This window comes from Orycteropus afer, unplaced genomic scaffold (genome assembly GCF_000298275.1).
Source record: "Orycteropus afer afer isolate SDZICR_OR568_19922 unplaced genomic scaffold, OryAfe1.0 scaffold00307, whole genome shotgun sequence".
NCBI classification, from domain to species: Eukaryota; Metazoa; Chordata; class Mammalia; order Tubulidentata; family Orycteropodidae; genus Orycteropus; species Orycteropus afer.
The window spans coordinates 3,609,669-3,632,048 of NW_006921894.1; the positions used below are offsets into that span (position 1 = coordinate 3,609,669).

A 22,380-nucleotide genomic window follows, 5' to 3' on the forward strand; every position below is an offset into this window, starting at 1 on the left:
TGGGCAATCCTACTTCCGTAGTGATACTGCCTTGGAAACCCAAGGAGGGGTCGCTATGAGTCAGGGCCCACTCGACAGCACATAACAACAACAACAACAATGGCTGATGAGTTTGTTGTCCACCTGAATATTCTCTTTGGTTAAGTCTCTATTCATTTTCTGCTTATTTTTTAATTGGATTGTTGTTTTGCTGTTGAGGTGTTGGCGTTTTCTATAAATTTTGGAAGTAAGTCCCTTGTCAGATATGTCGTTGACAAATAATTTTTCCCAATCTGTAGGTTCTCTTTTGACTCTTTTGGAGAAGTCCTTGGAAGCACATAAAAATTTCGTTTTTTGAAGGTCCCAGTCATCTAGTTTATCTGTTTGTGCATTTTGGGTTATGCTTGACACTCTGTTCATGCCATAAATGAGGACCCCTAAATTTGCCCCTATTTTCCTTGAGGAATTTTATAGTTTAGGTTTCACATTCAAGTCTTTGATCCATGTGGACTTAGTTTTTGTGTATGGTATGAGGTACAGATCTTGTCTCATTTTTCTGCAAATGGATATCCAGTTTTGCCAGCACAATTTGTTAAAGAGACCATCTCTTCCCCATGTAATGAATTTCAGCCCTTTGTCAAAAATCAGCTGACCATAGGTCAATGGATCTATTTCTGGGTTCACAATTCTGTTCAACTTGTCTATGTGTCTGTTGTAAAAATACCAGATTGTTTTGACTACTGTGGCTGTACAGTAGGTTTTGAGATCTGTGAGTGTGAGACCTCCTCCTTTGTTGTTCTTCTCTAATACTGCTTTGCTTATCCGAGGTCTCTTTCCTTTCCATATAAAGTTAGTGATTGATTTTTCCATATCCTTAAAGAATGTTGATAGGATTTAGATTGGGATTGCATTGAATATATAGATTGCTTTGGGTGGTATTGACATTTTCACAATGTTCAATCCTATCCACAAGCATGGTAAGTTCTTCTATTTATGTAGATCTCTTATGGTTTCTTGAAGTAGTGTTTTGTAGTTTTCTTTGTACAGGTCTTTTGTGTCCCTGATAAGATGTATTTGCAAGTTTTGTTTTTTTGTTTTTTTGTTTTTTTTTTTTTGGTAGCTATTGTAAATGGTATTGATTTCCTTATTTCATTTTCAGCAGTCTCTTTGCTGGTGTAGAGGAATCCCAACTGATTTTTGTATGTTGATCTTGTATCCTGCCTCTATGCTAAATCTCTCAATTAGTTCGAGTAGTTTTTTTGCTGAGTCTCTTGGGTTTTCCATGTATAGGATCATATCATCAGCAAATAGGGATAGTTTGACTTCTTCCTTACCAATATGGATGTCTTTGATTTCCCTTTTCTTGCCTTATTGCCCTGGCCAGGATTTCCAACTCAACAGCAGTGTTGTTGTTGTTAGGTGCCAACAAGTCATCTCTGACTCATAGCGACCCTATGCACAGTTGTGAGGATTTTGTTTTCTTTGTATTGATATGTAATCCATACTGCAGACTGTAGTCTTCAATCTTCATCAATAAGTGCTTCAAGTCATCTTCGCTTTCAGCAAGCAAAGTTGTGTCATCAGCCTATCACAGGTTGTTTATGATTCTTCTTCTAATCTTGATGCTACGTTCTTCTTCATATAGTCCGGCTTCTCAAGATTATTTGCTCAGCGTATAGATTGAATAAGTATGGTGAAAGGATACAACCCTGTCACACTCTCTTCTTGATTTTAAACCATGCAGTGTCCCCTTGTTCTATTCAAACGACAGCCTCCTGGTCTATGTACAGGTTCTTCATGAGTACAATTAAGTGTTCTGGAATTCCCATTCTTCTCAATGTTATCCACAATTTGTTATGATCCACACAATCAAATGCTTTTGCATAGTCAATAAAACACAAGTAAACATCTTTCTGGAATTCTTTGCTTCCAGCCAAGATCCATATGAAATCCGCAGTGTTATCTCTTGTTCCACGTCCTCTTCTGAATCTGGCTTGTACCTCTGGAAGTTCTCTGTCAATATACTGCTGCAACCGTTTTTTAATTATCTTCAGTAAGATTTTACTTGCATGTGATGTTAATGATATTGTTCAATAATTTCCACATTCTGTGGAATCAGCTTTTTTTTGGAATGGGTACAAATATAGATCTCTTCCAGTCAATTGGCCAGGTAGCTGTCTTCCAAATCTCTTGGCATAACCGAGTGAGTGCTTCCGGTGAGGCATCCGTTTGTTGAAACCTCTTAGTAGGTATTCCGTCAATTCCTGGAGCCTTGTTCTTCGGCAGTTCTTTCAGTGCAGCTTCAACTTCTTCCTTCAGTACCATTGGTTCTTGATCATATGCCACCTCCTGAAATGGATGAATATCAACTAGGTCTTTTTGGTACAGTGATTGTCTATTCCTTCCATCTTCTTTTGGTGGTTTAATGTACCATTCAATATTTTGCCCATAGAATCTTTCAGTATTGCAACTTGAGGCTTAAATTTTTTTCCTCAGTTCTTTCAGCTCGAGAAATGCCAAGTGTGTTCTTCCCTTTTGGTTTTCTAACTCCAAGTCTTTGCACATTTCATCATAGTAATTGGCTTTGTCTGCTCGAGCTGCTCTTTGAAATCTTCTGTTCAGCTCTTTTATCTTGTCATTTCTTCCATTTGCTTTGGCTACTTTCCACTCAAGGGCAAGTTTCAGAGTCTCTTCTGTCACCCGTTTTGGCCTTTTCTTCCTTTCCTGTCTTTTTAATGACCTCTTGCTATCTTCATGGATGATGTTCTTGATGTCATCCTACAATTCTTCTGGTTTTCAGTCATCAGTGTTCAGTGCATCAAATCTGTTCTTTAGAAAGTCTCTAAATTCAGGAAGGATATATTCAAGATCATATTTTGGCTATCATGGACTTGTTTTAATTGTCTTCAACTTCAGGTTGAACTTGCATATGAGCAGTTGATGGTCTGTTCCACAGTCAGCTCCTGGCCTGAAAACACTGAGTTTTTCCATCACTTGTTGGCACAGATGTAATCAATCTGATTCCTGTGTATTCCATCTGGCAAAGTCTACATATATAACCACAGTTTGTGCTGTTCAATAAGTTGCTGGTCTTGCAAAGTTCTGTCCTGCAATCTCCAGCATTATTTCTGTCACTAAGGCCATATTTTCCAACTACCCATGATTCTTTTTTCTTTCCAACTTTTGCATTTCAGTCACCAGTGATAATTAACAGATCTTGATTGTGTAGTCAGTCAATTTTAGACTGCAGAAGTTGATAAAAATCTTCAATTTCCTCATCTTTTGCTTTGGTGGTTGAAGCATAAATTTGAATAATAGTCATATTAAATGGTCTACCTTGTATGCATATGAATATTATCCTATCACTGACAGCATTGTACTTCAGGACAGATCTTGAAACATCCTTTGTGATGATGAATGCCAAGCCATATCTCTTCAAATTGTCATTCCCAGCATAGTATATCATATAATTGTCTGATTCAAAAACCCAAAATCTGTCCACTTCAGCTCACTAATGCCTAGGATATCAATACTTACTACATTCCTTGTTTCGATTATTAATGGATGTTTGTAGCTGTTTCTCCTCAATTTGAGTCATGTCACAATTTGAGTCATTTGCTGATGTGACACAAAAGCAGTGAGTTTGTTTTATGTTTTGGAAGGACTTCCAATGAGAGCTCTTGTGGCATAGTGCTTAAGGCATTTGATTGCTAACCCAAGGCTGGCGGTTCAAACCTGCCAGGCACTCCTTGGGAGGAAAACTGGGCAATCTACTTCTGTAGAGATAAAAAATGCAAATGCAACCACTGCCGTGGAGTCAGATCTGATTCTTATCGACCCTTCCTTGGGTTTCCAAGGTGATATCAGTACAGAAGTAGATTACCCAGCCTTCCTTCCGAGGAGTGGCTGGTGGGTTTGAACCACCAGCCTTCTTGTTAGCAGCTAAATATGCCTTAGGCACTTCACCACCAGAGCTCCTTCCTTAGAGATAGTGCCTAAGAAACCCAAGGAGAGGTTGTGATGAGTATGTGATGAGTAGGGCTCCACTTGACAGCAGTGAGTTTGAGTTTGAGTTTGAGAACTTCAAATACTGTGTTTATTAGTGGTGGTGATAGAAGACACCCTTGTCTGGTTCCTTTTTGCAGGGGAATGGTTTCAGTCTCTCTCTATTGAGAATAATATTAACTGTTGGTTTTGTATATATCCCCTTTATTATGTTGAGGAATTTCCCTTCTATTTCCCTGAGAGTTTTTTTTTTTTTTTCTGGAATGGGTGTTGGATTCCATTATATGCCTTTTCTGCATCGATTGATATGATCATGTGGTTCTTTTTCTTTATTTGACTTAATGTGATGGATGACGTTGATTGTTTTTCTAATGTTGAACCATCCTTGCATTCCTGGTATGATCCCCACTTGGTCATAATGCATTATTTTTTGAATATGTTGTTGGGGTCTATTGGCTATGATTTTGTTCAAGATCTTTACATCTGTATTCATCGAAGATACTGGTTTGTAGTTTTCCTTTTTAGTGATGTCTTTGCCTGGTTTGGGTATCAAGATTATACTTGCTTCATAAAATGAATTTGGGAGGATTCCATTCTTTTCTATATTCTGGCATAGTTTGGATAGGATTGGTTTCAGTTCTCTGAATGTTTGGTACAATTTGCCAGTGAAACTTTCTGGACCATGACTTTTATTTTTTGGTCATTGTTTTGTGACCTGTTCAGTTTCTTCTTTTGTTATGAGTCTGTTCAAATTTTCCATCGCAGTCTGTGTAAGTTTAGGTAAGTAGTATGTTTCTAAAAATCTGTCCATTCTCTAGATCTTCAAATTTGTTCTTCATAGTATCCTGATGTTACCCTTTTTACTTCAGTTGGTTCTGTTGTGACATTGCCCAGTTCGTTTCTTATTTGTGTTATTTGTATTCTCTCCCTCTTTTCCTTTGTTAAATTTGCCAGTGGTTTGTCAATTTTATTAATCTTTTCAAAAAACCAAATTCTAGTCTTGTTTATTTTTCTGTTCTCTTTCTGTTTTCTGTTTCATTTATTTCTGCTTGAATCTTCATTATTTCTTTTCTTTTCTTTTGGTGACTGAAGGCTTTTTTTTTTTCCCCCCTGCTCTTTTTCTAACTGTTGGAGATAACTGGGTTAAGGTATTGATTTTTAGCTCTTTGTTCTTTTTTGATGTATTCCTTTATAACTATAAATTGGCCTCTGATCACTGCTTTTGCTGTGTCCCAAAGATTTTGGTATGTTGTGTTTTCATTTTTGTTTGAGTCAATAAATTTTTTTATTTGATTTTTTAAAAATTTCTATTACCCCATCATTTTCAAGGAGGGTGTTATATTCACTTTCCATTTGTTTTCTCTTTTTCCGTTAATCTTCCTATTTTTGGTTTCTAATTTTTTCGCATTGTGATCTGAAAAGATGCTTTGCAGTATTTCAGTGTTTTTAAATTCAATTAAGGCTTGCTTTGTGGCCTAACATATAGTCTATCCTGGGGAATGTTCCTTGTGCACTGGAAAAGAATGTATATTGTGCTTTTGTTAGGTGAAGTGCTCTGTAGATGACTATAAGGTCAAGTTGATGGATTGTATTGTTTAGGTCTTCTGTGTTTTTGTTGAGTTTCTTTCCAGTTGTTCTATCTTTGATTGACAGTAGTTTATTAAAGTCTTGGCGTAGTGCCTAAGGCATTTGACTGCTAATCAGGAGGCTGGAATTTAAAACCAATGAGCCACTCCTCGGAAGGAAGACTGGGCAATCTTATTTCTGTAGATGTACTGCCTCGGAAACCCAAGGAGGGGTCACTGTGAGTCAGAACCAACTTAACAGTAGTGAGTTTTTTACTATTACTGTGGAGTCATGTATTTGTCTTTTCAGTACTGTTAAAGTCAGATTTATGTATTTGGGGGCTCTTTCATTGCGTCCATAAATATTTATTATGGTTATATCCTTTTGTTCAACCAATCCTTTAATCATTATATAATGTCCTTCCTTGGCTGTTATGGTGATTTTATCCTAAAGTCAATTTTATCAGAAATCCTGCTCTTTTTTTATTGCCATTTGCTTGATCTGTCTTTTTCCAACCTTTGATTATCTATCAGTCTATTTTTGTTTTTTTCTCTAAAATGTGTCTTTTGTGGACAGCATATTGATGAGTTATGTTTTCTTATCCTGTCTGCAACTCTCCATCTCTGGAACGGTGCATTTAATCCATTGACATTCAGGGTAATTATTGACAAGTATGAATTTGTTGCTGTCATTTTGTTACGTGTTTTATCATGGTGTTGCTGATTTCTTTGTTCCATATAATTTTCTGTGTTGAACTCATTTTGTTTATGAATTGTGTTACCATTTCCTTTGTTGCTTTTGTTTTAGTATTTGCTAAATATTTGTGCTTGTCCTCTTTCTTATTTTGATACAGAGACTTACCAGTTTTCTTTGAGGTTACCATGTGATTTTTAATTTCTTTCCCTTTACAATGTTGTCCTTGTTGTTGTTATGTGCCATCGAGTCAGACCCGACTCATAGCAACCCCTACTTGGGTTACCGAGGTGGTATCACTATGGAAGTAGATTGCCCAACATCTTTCCGAGGAGTGGCTGGTGGGTTTGAACTGCCAGCCTTCTGGTTAGCAGTCAAGTGCCTTAGGCACTATGCTACCAGAGCTTCTTCCTTTACAATAGTCCATTCTGTCTTGAAATTGTCTTGACTTCCTCACCATTTAGAAGTTCTGTAACTATGCTATTTTTCCCCTCTTTTGGTTTGTACTTGTCCTCATTTGCCATTTGATATCTCTGGTTCCCTGTTTATAATCTTATAAGCTCATTTTCCTTTGGATACTTTCATAACTGGGTTGTTTTCTGGATTATGGGATTGTATGTGTTAATGGTCTATTATTGTTTGCTATTGTTGCCTCTCTGTCCAAAGGACTCCCCTCTTGTATGATTGGTCTGGTTTTAACAAATCTCCTTCATTGCTCCTTATCTGGAAATGCCCTAATTTCACCATTATATTTGAGGGACAGTTTTGCTGGGTATATAATTTTTGGCTGGAAATTTTTTTCTTTCAAGGTTTTATATATACCATCCCATTGCCTTCTCATCTGCTTAGTTTCTGCTGAGAAATCCAAGCTTAGTCTTATTGATTGTCCTTTATAGATAACTTTTTGTTTTTACTGTGCTGCTTTCAGGATTCTTTCTTTGTCTTTAGTTTTGGTGGGTTTGATGATGATATGTCTTGGTCATTTTCTTTTGAAGTCTATCTTGTTTGGGGTTCATTGGACTTCTTGAATGGATATATTCTTGTCTTTTATCATATCAAGGAAATTGTCTTCCAGCAAATCTTCAACTGTTTTCTCTGTGGTTTTATTTGTCCCTTCCTCTTATGGAATTCCCATTGTTGTTGTTGTTGTTGTAATTTGCCATTGCACATAGGTTATTCCTACTGATGGTATCCCACATGGATCTTAGGGTTTCTTCATTTTGTTTTGATCTTTTTTCTGATTGCTCCCTTTCTAAAGAAGTATTGTGGTATTTTTGTCTTCAGTCTCCCTATTTCTGTCTTCCACTGATTGAATTCTACTCCTCTGCCTGTTCATTGTGTTATCTAACTCAAAATTTAGTGTTAATCTTTGGGATTTCTATCCATCGATTTTGTATCATTTCTAAATTTTCTTTTTTTTTTTTTTTTCATTTTTTTCTTGTATTGTCTTCCAGAATATTTCTAGCTTTTTGTCTGTGTTTTTCCTAATTTTTCCAGTGTTCTCCTTGATCTTTCTCTTAATCCATTGAAGGTATGTAAATATAAATCTTTAGAAGTCCTTATCAGGGAGTTCCAGTGCTGCTGCTTCCTGTGGGATATGTTCTGGCTCTGTATCCTGGTCCCTTGTTTCTACTGCTTTATCTTGTTTCTTTCTGTGGACTGTGATGATCTGTTGTTTCCAAGACATTGTGACATTTTGTTTATTTTTAATTGGTGATTTTATGTTAGAGTGATCTGCCCAAGATTTTCATTTTGTTTGGATGTATCCGAGTAAGTAGGGTACTGTGCTCTTCTTTGCACTAGTTCACAGCACTTAGGCACTCGCCACCTGTCTCCTTTCCAGTCATCAGCCTCCAGTATGTTTGTGCTGTCCTTGGCAAGCAAGCAGCACTGTTCTTAGGTCCCTGGAATCTGAATAAGAATTCTGTCACTTGGAATATCCAAAATGGCCACACCAATTTTAAACATTTATGCCCTCAAGACAGCCAAAAGTCCACAGCTTATTTTGTTCCCTTCTTATGCTGTTTCCCTGTCTAGTCATTAGCCCAGTGCAGTCGTCCATGGAGGCTTTGGTGAGCAGGGCCAATTTTTTAGGCTAATTTTCAGGTCCTAATAACACTTAGAAATATTCAAACTGTCCGTGTCATCAGGATTCTTGACAGTCTGCAGCTCCATTTGTTTCCTTCCTCATCATTTTCATTCAGGTTCTTCTGCTCGTTGGTATTTAATCCACTTCTGTATCCTTCCTTTCAAAGCTCAGGGCTCCAGGATTATCTTCTCTATCTGTATCAATTGGTTTCTCTCTTCTTTGTTGAAGAGAGTCAGTGACCCTTGTCTGCCTATTCTGCCATCTTACAAGAAATCTCCCAATACATGTTTTTAAATGATCTACTTTTACCTCAGTTATGTCTGGAAGAATAACATGAAATCAAAGTAATCAGCATTATTAACTCCTCCTCCTCCCCCAAAAATCAGCTCTTACCTTTAAATGTAGCTAAACTGAAATTTTAATTCCCCTAGAACCATATCTGCAAATGTTTTGTGTTTATTTTGAAAAGGAGGATTCAGGAAAGTAGTTTATCTTTAGTCTGTACTTTTCAACTGGACAGGGCCATAAAGAGGATGCCATCCCACTATCTCATTTTCAAAGTGGAAAAGATGCCCAGAAACTTGAATAAAGCTGCTTGCTCAGAGACTCACATCCTGTTCAATTGCTTTGCTTCTTTAGTGGATTTTCAGGCTATCAGACACTGAGTGGTCGTGCTAAATATAGGAAAAGGTGGTAGGGAATCCTGCATTAAGGTTTTACAGGGCTTTATTGAGGGAAAATGAAGAAGAAAAGGAGATCTCCCAGCAAAGCTTCCCCCAATCATCTCCTCCTTGTGGAGGTAAACATGTAAATAAGAGGACACACTACTATGCAGAGAGGCACACTGAGTATAAAGTGAGTTGGCAACATGTTTTAATGCATTCAAAGCTTGAAAATGCAGTAGTGTTCCCTTGCACCACCACTCGCAAACAGTGATCATAGTTCTCAGATTTTTTGTTTTCTTTGAAATTCTAACATTTGGGATCATAAATATATTAATCTTTTTCATCAGACTTTATTCAGACTGAGTTAGTTACTTGTAGAACCACTTTGTTTTCTGAGATACAACTTTATTATGGAAATAAGTGAGGTAATATTTTCTACAGAATTTTACAACTAGTTTCCATTTATGAATAAAGAAACATAATCTGTTTCTCAACACTAATAGAGGTAACAATACATAAATTAAACCAAACCAAAAATAAACTCACTGCCATCAAGTCGGTTCCAACTCATAGCAACCCTCTTTGAATTTCTGAGATGGTAAATCTTTACGGAAGTAGATTGCCTAGTCTTCCTTCTACGGAGTGGCTAGTGGGTTTCAACAACCAACCTTCTGGTTAGCAATCAGTTGCCTAAGGCAGTACACCTCCAGAGCTTCAGTAACCTTGTAAAAATGTTTCTAGGGAAGGTGGGCTGATGTATGTGGAATGGTTTCTGCTGTTTAAGTTAGGGTAGCACCACCACATCAGATAATTATTTGGAAAGTACTGCTTAGTACCCTTTTTTATTCTCCTAAGAGATACTTAGGAGCTCTGGTGGCATAGTGCCTAAAGGAAGAAAAATGGGGCAGTCTACTTCCGTAACGATACCACCTCGGAAACCCAAGGAGGGGTCACTATGAGTCGGATCCGACTCAATGGCAGTGAGGTTTTTTTTTTTTTTGTTTTTGTTTTTTAATACTTGGCTTTTATTTCCTTTTGACTTACCATAAGCAGAAGGCAATCATTCTCATTACTTGCTAGCTTTTCCTGGAGATTTGTGTGATTTACACTGTCTGGGATAAAAGCTGCGCTTACATTACTTTTCATTCATCCTGGTGAGCCTGAAGAGGGAAGACAGCTCCTGTTCAAGCCTTCTTTGTATGAACTGTGTGGGTTACATATCCTTTTTCTTCTCTTACTCTTTGACTAGATCCTTCTCTGAAGCTAATGATTTCAGCAGCAAATTTTAAGTGAGCCCAGTCTTTAGTGAATGACTAATTCTTAAGGTCACCTGAGCTAAGTAGGTCAAAGAGAATTTTCACTGTTTATTTCATAATCGTGGATAAATACATTTACATAATTTTCTTTGTATTCAAAAATATTTAGCATTATTCCTTAACTATTAGAATACAAATTATTTGTGTTCTAGTTAATGTGTATGATGTGTCACATAGTACATAGTAGGCATTTCATTAATAAATTGGCTTAGTGCCTAAGGCATTTGACTGCTAACCAGAAGGTTTGCATTTCAAACCCACCAGCCACTCATTTAAGGAAGACTGGCCGATCTTTGTCTGTAAAGATTTACCACCTCGAAAACCCAAAGGGGGTTCATATAAGTTGGAATTGACTCGATGGCAGTGAGTTTGGGGTTTTTTGGTACAGTCTTAAATTAGGAAATTTTTTTCTCAATGGTAAAAAGAGTTAAAATTTTATTTGGCCCTGTGAAAACATTTTGAATTTATATGACATTTTATAAAACGTTTATTTTTATGCATTCACCAAACAAATATTGATTTGTTAACTTACCATGTAATGGTTTTGGTACTTGGTATGCAGTAATAAATAAGACAAAGCATCTGCCTTCATGAGGCTTACAGTCTGTTACTTTTATAAATGTGTTAAATATTCTCCTAATGATAATATTAGCCCTCATTTATTGAGTTATTATGTGCCAGATAATGTATTAAATGTTTTGAATGCATTACCTCATTTCATCCTTCCAATAACCTTGTAGAAAAGGTGGTAGTATTATATCCCTCTTTTACAAAGGAAGAACCTAAGATAAGAAATTTGACCAATGTCACTTCAGTGTCATGAAAAGGAAAAAAAAAAAAAAAAAGACCAAGTCTAATTGTAGATTGTTTTTAGTTTGTCTCCTACTGCCTTGAACCTTTGACACGATAGTGTAATGCCTCATGTTAAAATAAATATTTAATAATAAAATGTTCTTAATTAGCATGAGAACAGTAATGCCTAGGATATCTAGGCATTTGACTGCTAACCAGAAGGCTGGTGGTTCAAACCCCCCCAGCCACTACTCAGAAGGAAGGTTGTGCAATCTACTTCCGTAGTGATACCCCCTTGGAAACCCAAGGAGGGTAGCTATGAGTCAGATCTGACTTAACTGCGATGAGTTTGGTTTTTTGATATTTTTCTCAGGAAGAAACTGCACACAAGTCAACCAGTAGCAGCAGTGTTTCCTCCTCCTTCCTCGAAGACCCTTTATTAGAGACTGCGTCAACAAGGAAGAGTAAGTATGTGTGGTACAAAGAATCAGTCACAGCCACTGTAAAACATACGGGACCTAGGACAGAGATCCCAAAGTGTCCGTGGTCATTTTGGGTACAAACAGTTAGCCATGGAATTTCTTTAGTTGGGTGCAGAAAGATTCAGTTATTTTTATAGGCTTGTATCATAAGGTAAGGCTAAACTGTTATTGGGTGTTAGGTTCTTAACTTAAAGCAAGCACATCAGTAAGACTTGGGTTTACATATGATAGTTCCCAGTTGTACAAAATAACTGTTTTATATACACACACATTTATACACATTTAGATTAATTATCACCTTATCTGAATTTAAGCCAGAATCCTTAAATAGTCAATGTTTTTATTATTCCCTCCTTATACATGCATATAACTGGCTGCAATGATGGGCTCTCATATAGCAAGGATTGTGAGACTGGCACAGGACTGGGCAGTGCTTCGTTCTGTTGTGCATAGTGTTGCTATGTGTCAGAGCCAACTCAGTAGTACCCACCAACAAATAACAAACATGCACACAAACATTTTCACATACATGTGTAGATATTGGAAAAACCTTTGTATCTCTTCAGACAATAGATCCTGAACACAGATTTCTAAATACTTTTAATCTGTTTCATTTGTAATTATGAGAGTTTCAAAATTATATATTGAGATTTTCCCATACTACACAAAACATCGTTCTACCTCCTACTTTGGCGTGTAGCAACTGGGATCTTAAAAGCTTGCAAGCAGCCATCTAGATGCAATTATGGGTCTCTCCTCATCCAGAGCAAAGAAGAATGAAGAAAACCAAAGATTCATGGAAACAATTAGTCCTGGCAAATGGTACACCGTGGTACACCACACCCTATATGACTATGAGACCAGAAGAACTAGATGGTGCCTGGCTACCACTGTCAACCAGTCGGAGGGGGATCTATGTAGGAGATCCTGGATAGAGAGGGAGAACAATGTGGAACAAAACTCAAAATCATTTCGGGGGAAAAAAAAAAAAAAAGGTGGGACCAGGTTTGCTGGTCTGATAGAGCTTGGTGGAACCACTGAGACTATAGCCCCTAGCTGCCCTTCAGGTCTGGAATTGAACCCACATCTGTGGCTTCCAGCCAAACAAAAGACAGGCATATGAGTTGAACATGTACCTTAGGTAGGTACACTCCTTGGAGAGAACAATCATGGGAGAAAGAAGGGCTGCTTATGCACAGCAGGACAGCTCAGGGGGCAGGAGTGCACGGAGGGATGGACAAAGGGAAGAGATAGCTATTGGGAGAAAGTGGGAGGGGACCTGTTGCATTGGGGTAAATTGTAGTCAATGTCATGAGCCAAAGTGTATGTGAACTGCTGTATGGAAAGTGAATTTGCTCTGTGACCTTTCACCCAAATCACAATTAAAAAAAAAATTTTTTTCTTAGGGCATGTATTTGATTTCCCATAAACACAAAAATTTTAATGGTTAAAATTATTTAAATAATGTTATGATTTATTTAAACAAAATTATGTCAAAAACAATAGGAACTTACCTTGGTTATTATCTGTAGTTGATCTTTGGTCATGCCCATTAAATATTATAGGGACCCATTTAAATCAAATAGTGAGTTTCTGCGTCTTTGTGACTAAAAATTGTGTTATTTGTTTCCCTTTAGTGATTCCTCTTGGTGGTACAGTACAAATAAATGGATCATATGTATTTTTTTGTTAACTTTCACTTCCCCCGTACTCACTATATCAATTAGCCTTACTTTGCAGTTTTTATAGGAGGAAGTATTAAAACTCAGGCAACATAATTTATTTCCTGTGTCATCCTAATATTTTCAAAATGTGAATCTAGAACTATTCAGGCACTAAAACACTCTCTTTTTAAACCTTGTCACAAAATAAGGCTAAGAAGAGGAGAATACTGATACAGTATTAACATCAACACTGGATTTTTTTTTTTATTTAAATAGAGCTCAATTTAAACCTAAGGACAAAAAAAGACTTGATAAACATTTAGAAGGAAGAATTTTTATATTTTATTTTTAAAAAATGATAAAAGGAGGGTACACTTGAAAAATTTTAGGTTTTTTTTTGGCCATACAGAGTACATATTTTTATGTTTGTGTTTGTGTGTGTTTTTTAGATGCCTGAGACTTTTAACTGCAAAATTCTATGGGAAGTAACATGAGGGCATGTAAATGTACAAATCTGAGACTATATTTATACTGTGTTTTTTTGTGCAAATTTGAATGAATACTAAAATCTTAATATTTTGTCCTTTCTCATGCTGTTTCTATACCAATTTTATCTGCAAAGATTCTTACGTAACAATCTCTAAAATTCCTCTGAGGGACTACCATCTTAGTATACTCCTCCAATTAAATAAACACTTCACCTTTAATGCAGTGTTTATCACAAATAATGAAGAATTTTAGTACACTCAAAATTCAAAATTTTGTAAGAGCTCATTTCATTTGATTAAATTTTTAGAACCTCCAAAATTCTTGCCCATATCTTCAACACCACAGCCAGAGAGACGGCAGCCACCCCAGAGACGCCATTCAATCGAAAAGGAAACACCAACTAACGTGAGACAATTTCTGCCGCCATCCAAGCAGAGTTCTCGGTCCCTGGTAAGTAATCCTAAGGATCATTTAGAGATCCTAGAATCATTAGCTTTCTTGAGAACATAAGAAGGAGAAAAATACTTGTAAAGGTTAGAATAAACTGTAAATAACCTTATTTATTGTTAATAGCCCCCCCACACCAGAAAAAGAAAAAAAAACCTAATAGTAACCTAAATGAAGCTTGGCCGTCCTTTGTTCATTTTGAGTTGTGTGTGTGTGTGACTTGCTGAAGACTTACCAGTGGTTGAAAGCATGAATTACTGTTAAAGAAATGCTTTCTTCCTTTCAAGGAGTAGTCATCCATTTAAAAAATATTAAATCCTAATAAAAAATACTCTTAGTATGGTAGACTGTTTTATTGAAGCAAAATGAGGGGGCAGAATTTTGATCCATCAGTTACCATTTTTTTTCACATATGCTTCATGATATTGGGGGCCAGAGCTGACAAGTGGTTGACTGATGACGATGTCTTCAAAGTGATGTCTAGGTTTGTGTTATTGTTGTTAGGGACTGTCAAGTTGGCTCCAACTCATAGCGACCTTATGCATAATAGAACAAAACATTGCCTAGTCCTGGCCACCCTCACAGTCATTGCCATATTTGAACCCATTGTTGCAGCTATCTCATTGTTGTCAATCCATCTTATTGAGGGTCTCACTCTTTTCACTGACCCTCTACCCAGGTTTGGTTAGTTGGTCTTGTTTCTCAGGACAGTGAGACATAGTACACTAGGCCCCTGACAGGAAGAACTCAATTGAGCGCACTAACCAAAAAAATTCACCAGGTCTGCAAAGATTCTTTTGTAATCCCACTTTGCTTCAGAAATATTTGCAGGTGAGATCCAAGGCTTAAATCAATAAATACACCCAACAATCTAATATCTATTGTTTTCTTTTCAGATACTCATAAATTAAAAACACTGGAATGTGCTTAGCCTGTTTGTTTTAGGTTGTTATGAATCATCAGGGGTTTTAATGAAGCAACAACAGGTGTCCCTCTCTCACCCTGGGAGAAGAAGAATACAAAGTAGAGGGAGATAATATGGCTACTATGAAGATACTAAGTTTGAACAGTTTGTAATGTTGAAATTTGGTAAATCATTTCTATTCCTAAAACAACGCAATTAAAGAAATAATGATTTTATGGCCTTTCCTGGTAGGAGTCCTCTATGGCCTAAATAATAATTGAAACACTGCCATTTGATGAAATACAGCCTTGGATTTCATGATTTACCAACAGAGAAGCAGAATTCTGACCAATCAGATTCAAACTAAAATCTGAAACCTTTGTTAATATGAGTAAGTTGTTGCTTTAGCAAAAATATACTGTTATTGGCACAACTTAAAATATGTAAGAGGGAACACCTTTGTGATTTTTTTTCATAAGTCCAATAATTAGAATGATCTTTTTTATCAGGCTTTTCCTAGAAGTCAGTCTGTCATTCAGCGATTACTTGGCCTTTGTGACTGTATAATGCCACAGTTGAGGTTAGACCTAAGTTAAATTCAGTATATTATTAATGTAAAGGAATTACCACATCAGCTACCAAAGTAGTTTCAGCTAATTATAATCAGAAGTTGTGCCAGGAAAGGCCATCAGCCCTCATCTAGGGTCCATGGTGAAGCTGAACTCTCACTGTGTGTTTGGTCAGATTGGAAGTTGTTCGCTGTGGGGAAGGAGATCAAGATAAACCTCTTGACCAGCCAAAGATGAGTCTAAGTGAAAAGGCTGAAGTGAGCCCCTCTGGGTGGCATTGTGGATGTTTAGGTCATGGACTGGTGAAATGTCACCCACACAAAACTATGACTTCCTCCAAGTGCCTCTGGGACCAGCTGAGACAAACCAAATATCCTGTCAAAGGAATAACTTTTCTTGCTAGTAGCTTGTCTCAGCCAATCCATAAAGTCACACAGTGCCCTCTAAATTGGTAGGTATTATTTTAAAAGTGTAATAACAAGTTAAAATATTACACAAGGAATCATTTTATAGTTAAGCCCTCAACTGAAAATGGCATTAATCTTTATGTTATTAATCTTTCCTTTTATTGTTATCTCTCTCCCTTTCCTTAGGATGTTTAAAATGTAATTTTTTTCACCATTTGGTCAAATGATTGATGGTGATTGCCTATCCAGGTTAAAGACTACTTGTCTATAAGCACTTTCCCTAGGGAAGGAGCAAGTCAGCTCTTGGTGTCCACTTCTAAATTTACGTTTTTGCTGTGTGCATTTTGGAACTCTCTAGGAATGACTTCCTGGCTGGATTACTGACTTTATTATACAGGTTTAGGTGTTGCCATGGACACCTGCATAGAATCTCCCATTAAGGTCCTCATGGTAATTTTTTCCTGTATTGTTTTTCTTTCATGATCAAGAATCACTATTTGTGGCTCATTCATATTCAGCATTATTTTCTCCTTTTATTCCTCCCGTGCTATTTTCTTTTTTTTCCTTATCTATTGTTCAGGTTCCTGGGATAACCAGTATATTGCCAAGGACGCCTTTCCGACCACTTTTTTCTACCATACAAACAGCTTCTCTGCTCAGCTCTCATCCTTTTGAAGCAGCCATGTTTGGGGTAGCAGGGGCTATGTATTATCTATGTGAGAGAGCTTTTACCAACAGGTGGAAATCCTCAAAGGTTGGCCTCTTTCTGCTGGTTCTGGGGATTATTTTACTCTATCTCCTTTCCGGTGATACCTCGACTGCAACACTCTACAAGAATTAACAGCTTAAATGGGCACTTTGCTTCTGATTGCTGATTCCAATCTTTTGTAGGATGCGTAGATCATTCTATTATCTCAATTGAGATTAAATAACTTTGTAAGGACAACAAACTCAAAATGCAGCATCAGATGAAGGGCCCTGTGAGTGTTTGTTTCTTGAAGAGCCTCATTATAGTGTCTTGGAAGACCACCAACCTCCTCGCTTCAAGTTCCTCTCTGAGGGCCTCCCCTACAGGTGCATTTGCCCCCTCCCCAGCTGGCAGAGCCAGCTTCCTACCAACCCAGGTAGCTATGAGAGATTCTACCTCCCCATTGCCCCTTTCCTTTAGGGGACTGTGTACCCATAGAATGGGCCTGCCCTAGGTTTGGGGAAATTTTTCCTTCCCCAGCACTTTTCATAAAGCTGTGTTGGGATGGTCAGAGTGTTGTATGATTTTTATGACAACCTGCTTTACTTCCCTGGAAAGAGAAATACTGAATTTTCTTCTTACTGATGTAGTTATTTAGAATATTTTAAATAATTCTACATATAATTATTGTTGAGATTTTTACATAGGATCATTTTACTGTTATTTGAGCCTTCACCTCTTTAAAGAAAGTGTAATAATTTCCAAACTCCAGTGAAATAATAAAAGCCCTTGGATCATACCACAGTCCCTTTAGCCCCTCTGTGACAGTGCTATAGGCTAGCATTGGTAACAGTAGTTCCCATTTATTCACCTAATGCAGGATCCTGGCCCTTCAGGATCCCTGACAATGAGCCAACAACTGGTTTCTTTGTTACTGTTTATTGACCATCTTGCTTTAGAGAGGAGATTTCAGAACAGAAATGAGATACAACAGATTCTTCAGGTTCACTCTTTACTTGTCATGAAATACAGGGTAAATCTCTGTTCCTTCCTACTTTAAATCTTTGGGCAGCACTGGCCAGCTGGATGACTTTTTAACTCCTGTCACTCCTCCCTCAACAAAGACATTTTGCACACCAAATCCATGTTACTTTAGGCAAGGAAATGATTCACTTCGAATTTTAAAGTTGAATTTGAAAAAAGAGAAAAGTAATTAAATATAATAGTTGCTATTTTCATTTAAATAATTTTCAAATATCTGCAACATATATGAAGTTGTTGCTAATCGGGAACACTATATAAAACATTTCTATTCCCATTTCTCTCTGTGGCTCAATGACTGAATTTACACATTTTACCCTTGAGTCTTTGTGTGCTGCCTAACTGACCCATTTTGAATAGAAAACTATAACCAGAATATTGAACAAAAACTCAGCAATTTTAGTGCTGTACATAAAAGTACGCTCTAAAGGCACATCTGCTCCTAGAGCAAATTGTAATCTTTATTCATTTTAAGGTTCAGTTTCCTTTTACTAAATTTGAGAGAAGCAAAGGGAAAAGAGTTGTGCTGTGTCCTTACCCCACATTCCAGGCCTAGCCACAGAGTGAGCTTTGGGCTTCCTAACTGGATGGAGTCCCTGCACACAGTTAAAACCCCAAGTAATCAGTAACATTTTAGAGCATTATTATGATATGTTAGCAAGATAGGTTAAAGCTTAATTTGACTTTGGGATGTTGAATTAGTAGTTTTTGTCAATTATAAAACTATTCTAGAAACGATTTGTAATTTTCTTTCATGTTGCATTAAAGTTTTGTTGTCCTTGGGAAAGCTCCAGAATTAAAACATTAGCATTTGATCTGATGAAAAAGTTATTTTAGTAATATATAATCTGGTTTTTTTTATTTGTTTACATAATTTCTTATTATATTCTATAAAGTACTGGCCTTGCATATGGTGTAAAGCTGTAAATTGAAAGTATGTTTGACTAAGCCTTTTTTGACTTCAGAGTGAAGTGAAGAAAGTATAAGCTGTCAGATTTACTAAGTGGGCTAATACATCCTTGCAAATAAAAACAATTACCAGTCTACCTGAAATGTTTACCAGCCCAGGTACCCAGTTTTATTAAAGTGAATTAAGTTAGCACTATTTGCTGTCTTCTTACCACACAGAGCAAGTAGTGATTATATAGGTATTTGCTAAATTACTGCATTATTTTGTTGGAACCCAGACATTTTGTCAGATAATCAGTCCTCAGAAAATATGCAACAGTCATATTTATCATGCCTGGCTGAATGGATGAGAGGTAAACGCCTTCTTACAATGTTAAAAGCTGAGAAATGCTACCATTCAGCCGTGTTTGGCTCACAACTCTTGTTTAGGACACAGTTTTAATGACCTAACCTTCAGAAAGGCAATTTCTTTGTTCATGCTTAACATTGCTCTCTTTTCTCAGGGTAGAGCAAAGCAAAGTAGATTTTGAACATTCCAATTTAATCCTTGAAAGCTTTTGGCATTGAGAAAGAAAATAGGGTGATGGGTGGGTTTAGTTTAGTGCTTTTTTTGGGTTTTATTTTTTTAAGTATTTAGAGCATCTCTGACAAAATAAGAAAGATACAGTCTTTCTAAACAAAACCATTCTCCCTGCCCTCCAAATACAAAGCTCACCATGTTAAAAATTCAATTGTAGTTTTTTTTTTCCAAAGCATTTTAGTAAATTTCATCTTTGTTTAGTTAGTGTGAACAGAGATAATTTTGCATTGACTTTGAGTAAGAAGCAATAGTTCTTCACACTATTTTAGTAAATGCTAATGTTTGTCCAGTTTGCAATATAGATTTGTTTTTACTTTTCTCTGATTGAAAGACAGAACTGAATGTTGGAACTCCAGAAACTGACTGCATTCAGAGTCTTGTGCTTTCTCATTTGGCATGGTTGATCTCAGGAAGCCTTGACCAGTGAGTGGGCGTGGATTACCATGTGTTTGTCCAGGGAACATTGGGCTTCAGTGTCTAACAGCACAATAGCCCTTGTGAGGCAGGGCATGGTGGGAATGCACAGGCTGATTCTGTCTTTCTCTGAGATCTGCCCAATCAGATGCAGGCCGGGAAAGGAGCAGATGGTGGGAGGCTCTTTATTCAGTGGAATCAGTTGCATCAACATCCTCCTCAGCTGTTTTTAGGGAAGCCATTAGCATGAAACTGCTTACATAAATACTTATTACTAAGTTCTGCTGAGCTTCTCCACATCTTTCTAATGCTGACTGTGCACTCAGCACTTGTTTAAAAATAATAACAAAAATCTGGATAACTGTGGGGGCCAGCCTGTATATAGTTGCCTTTTGGTTGTCAACTGCAGTAGGTTAATGCTCAAATTCCACTCAGACTTTTAGGATTTTTCAAGATATGCTGATGTAACTGACCACTAAAAAATGCTTCTCAGTATGAATTACTAACCACCTTCTTTAGGCTATTCTGGGTACCACAAACCATTTTTTAAAACAATGCCAATCTTGTAGATCTTCTATATACCTATTAACATGTAACGTTAGAACTAAGTAATGCCTTTGCATAATAGGAACTCTGGTGGCACAGTGCCTAAAACATTTGACTGCTAACTAAAAGGTTGATGGTTCAAACCCACCAGCTGCTCCTTGGAAGGAAGATGCGGTAGTCGACTTTTGTAAAGATTTACTGCCTTGGAAACCCAATAGGGGTCCTATGAGTCGGAATCGACTTAATGGCGGTGAGTTTTGGTCTTTGCATAATCCTAGGATAAAAGTAATATAAAATTGGTTTAGAACAGTTTCTCCCCGTGCTCCTCTCCCCCCTTCCCCCAAGACTTCAGTGTGTAAATATATAGCTCCACTTAATGGAATAAAGTTATTGGTGGCAAAGTATTTGAACAAATGTAGGGATCTTTTATTTATTGGAAATTTTGAGAGAATATAATTGTTTCACAGCATTGCTAGAAGTTTTTGGCTCTTAACGTGGTTAAAAATTGTGTGGTACACCAGAGTGAGCTAGCTGTGGTCCAATTTTTATTGGGAAAACTCTTTTCTTCTCTGAAGCTACTAACCAAGAATATGATCTGAAGGGAGGTTTTTTGTTTTGTTTTGTTAGTGCCAGAACAGGGAATGGGGTTGTTATTCATGTGGTATGTTGACTTTCAGGAGGAATTCTGCTACCCAGTGGAATGCCTTGCTCTAACAGTGGAGGAAGTGATGCATATCCGCCAGGTCCTGGTGAAGGCTGAGCTGGAGAAGTACCAGCAGTACAAGGATGTCTACACTGCTCTGAAAAAGGGGAAGGTATAGCTTTTTAAAGTTGATTGATTAAAAGAATTAGAATGGTCAGAGTCACCAGCTTGTCCCTCAGAAAGTTACCTGTTAGCTTGATGGTACAGGACATTCAGGGGGTTTTAGGAGGCAAAACATTTTTACTTGAGTAGACAGTCCCTATTTCTGCTTCGTTCACAAGAGGGAATATTTTTGTTCCTCCTTAGAAATCAAAATCTGTAGAAGTTTTAAAAACAACCATAATAAATAATGGTGGTGGTGTTGTCACGTGCCGTCAAGTCAGACCCGACTCATAGCGACCTCTCCTTGAGTTTCCAAGGCAGTATCACTACGGAAGTAGATTGCCCAACCTTCCTTCTGAGTAGTGGCTGGTGGGTTTGAACCGCCAGCCTTCTGGTTAGCAGTCAAGTGCCTTAGGCACTACGCTACCAGAGCTCCTATAAATAATGGTAGGCCTTCAAAAAGCCATGTCTGCTTTTAGTCATTATGCTTTTAAAGAATTTATAAAGAAAAGGTCTGAGAAAACAGAGACTGACTTTTCACAACCTTCTTCAGATGGCTTCCAGGATGGTGAGACACTTAAGATCTGTAACGTTTTACCTACCATTTTGAGTAGATGTTAATATTATCATCCCTAGAAAGTTGGAGATAGTTGTCAACAAAACACTTGTTATATTACCAGTTGATGTTGCTGCTGTTAATGTGCTCTCAAGTCAATATCAACTCATAATTACCCCATGTGACAGAGTAGAGTAGAACTGCCTCATAGGGTCCTCTAGGCTATAATATTTATGAGAGCATAAATTTAGGCCTTTTTCCTCCAGAGCCACTGGGTAGGTTCAAACAACAAACTTCTCAGTTAGCAGCTGAGCGCTTGACCGCTTCTGTTACCATTTAAAATATAACTATAAGTACACAGAACTAAAATATAACTATTACAAAGCCAAACACAAAAACAGAGTTTCTGAATTTTCTTCCTCCTTCTGTCTACTAATTGTCCTAATATATAAACTTAAATTGTATTCACACATGTAAATTAGGAAATTAACTGTTGGTAATGCTTTTTTTCCCTCCTTTTAAATTTGTGTGTTTTAGCTCTGCTTTTGTTGTCGAACCAGGAGATTTTCCTTCTTCACCTGGTCTTATACCTGTCAGTTCTGTAAGAGGTAGGTATTTTATAATTGACAAAGATAGATTTAGCAGTAATGAGACTAATCCTTTATTTTTTTCCATCACTTTTCTACATAGTTACAATAAAAATGATCCATTCTATTACATGTGCTCTCCTTGTAGATTAGAGATAGTAACCTCTTCAAAAGAGGGTACTAAGCA

The 22,380-nt window shown here is 37.1% G+C and overlaps 1 protein-coding gene across 1 annotated transcript in view; it reads left to right on the top strand.

Moving 5' to 3' along the window:
- The window catches only part of SPIRE1 (spire type actin nucleation factor 1), a 629,523-nt gene that overhangs the window by 601,704 nt on the left and 5,439 nt on the right, over nucleotides 1-22,380 (top strand). The window contains exons 12-15 of the mRNA XM_042782409.1: nucleotides 11,479-11,569; nucleotides 14,048-14,190; nucleotides 20,923-21,060; nucleotides 22,144-22,214. Of these exons, the coding sequence (XP_042638343.1) occupies nucleotides 11,479-11,569; nucleotides 14,048-14,190; nucleotides 20,923-21,060; nucleotides 22,144-22,214 (443 nt within the window). The remainder of the gene's footprint in view (nucleotides 1-11,478; nucleotides 11,570-14,047; nucleotides 14,191-20,922; nucleotides 21,061-22,143; nucleotides 22,215-22,380) is intronic.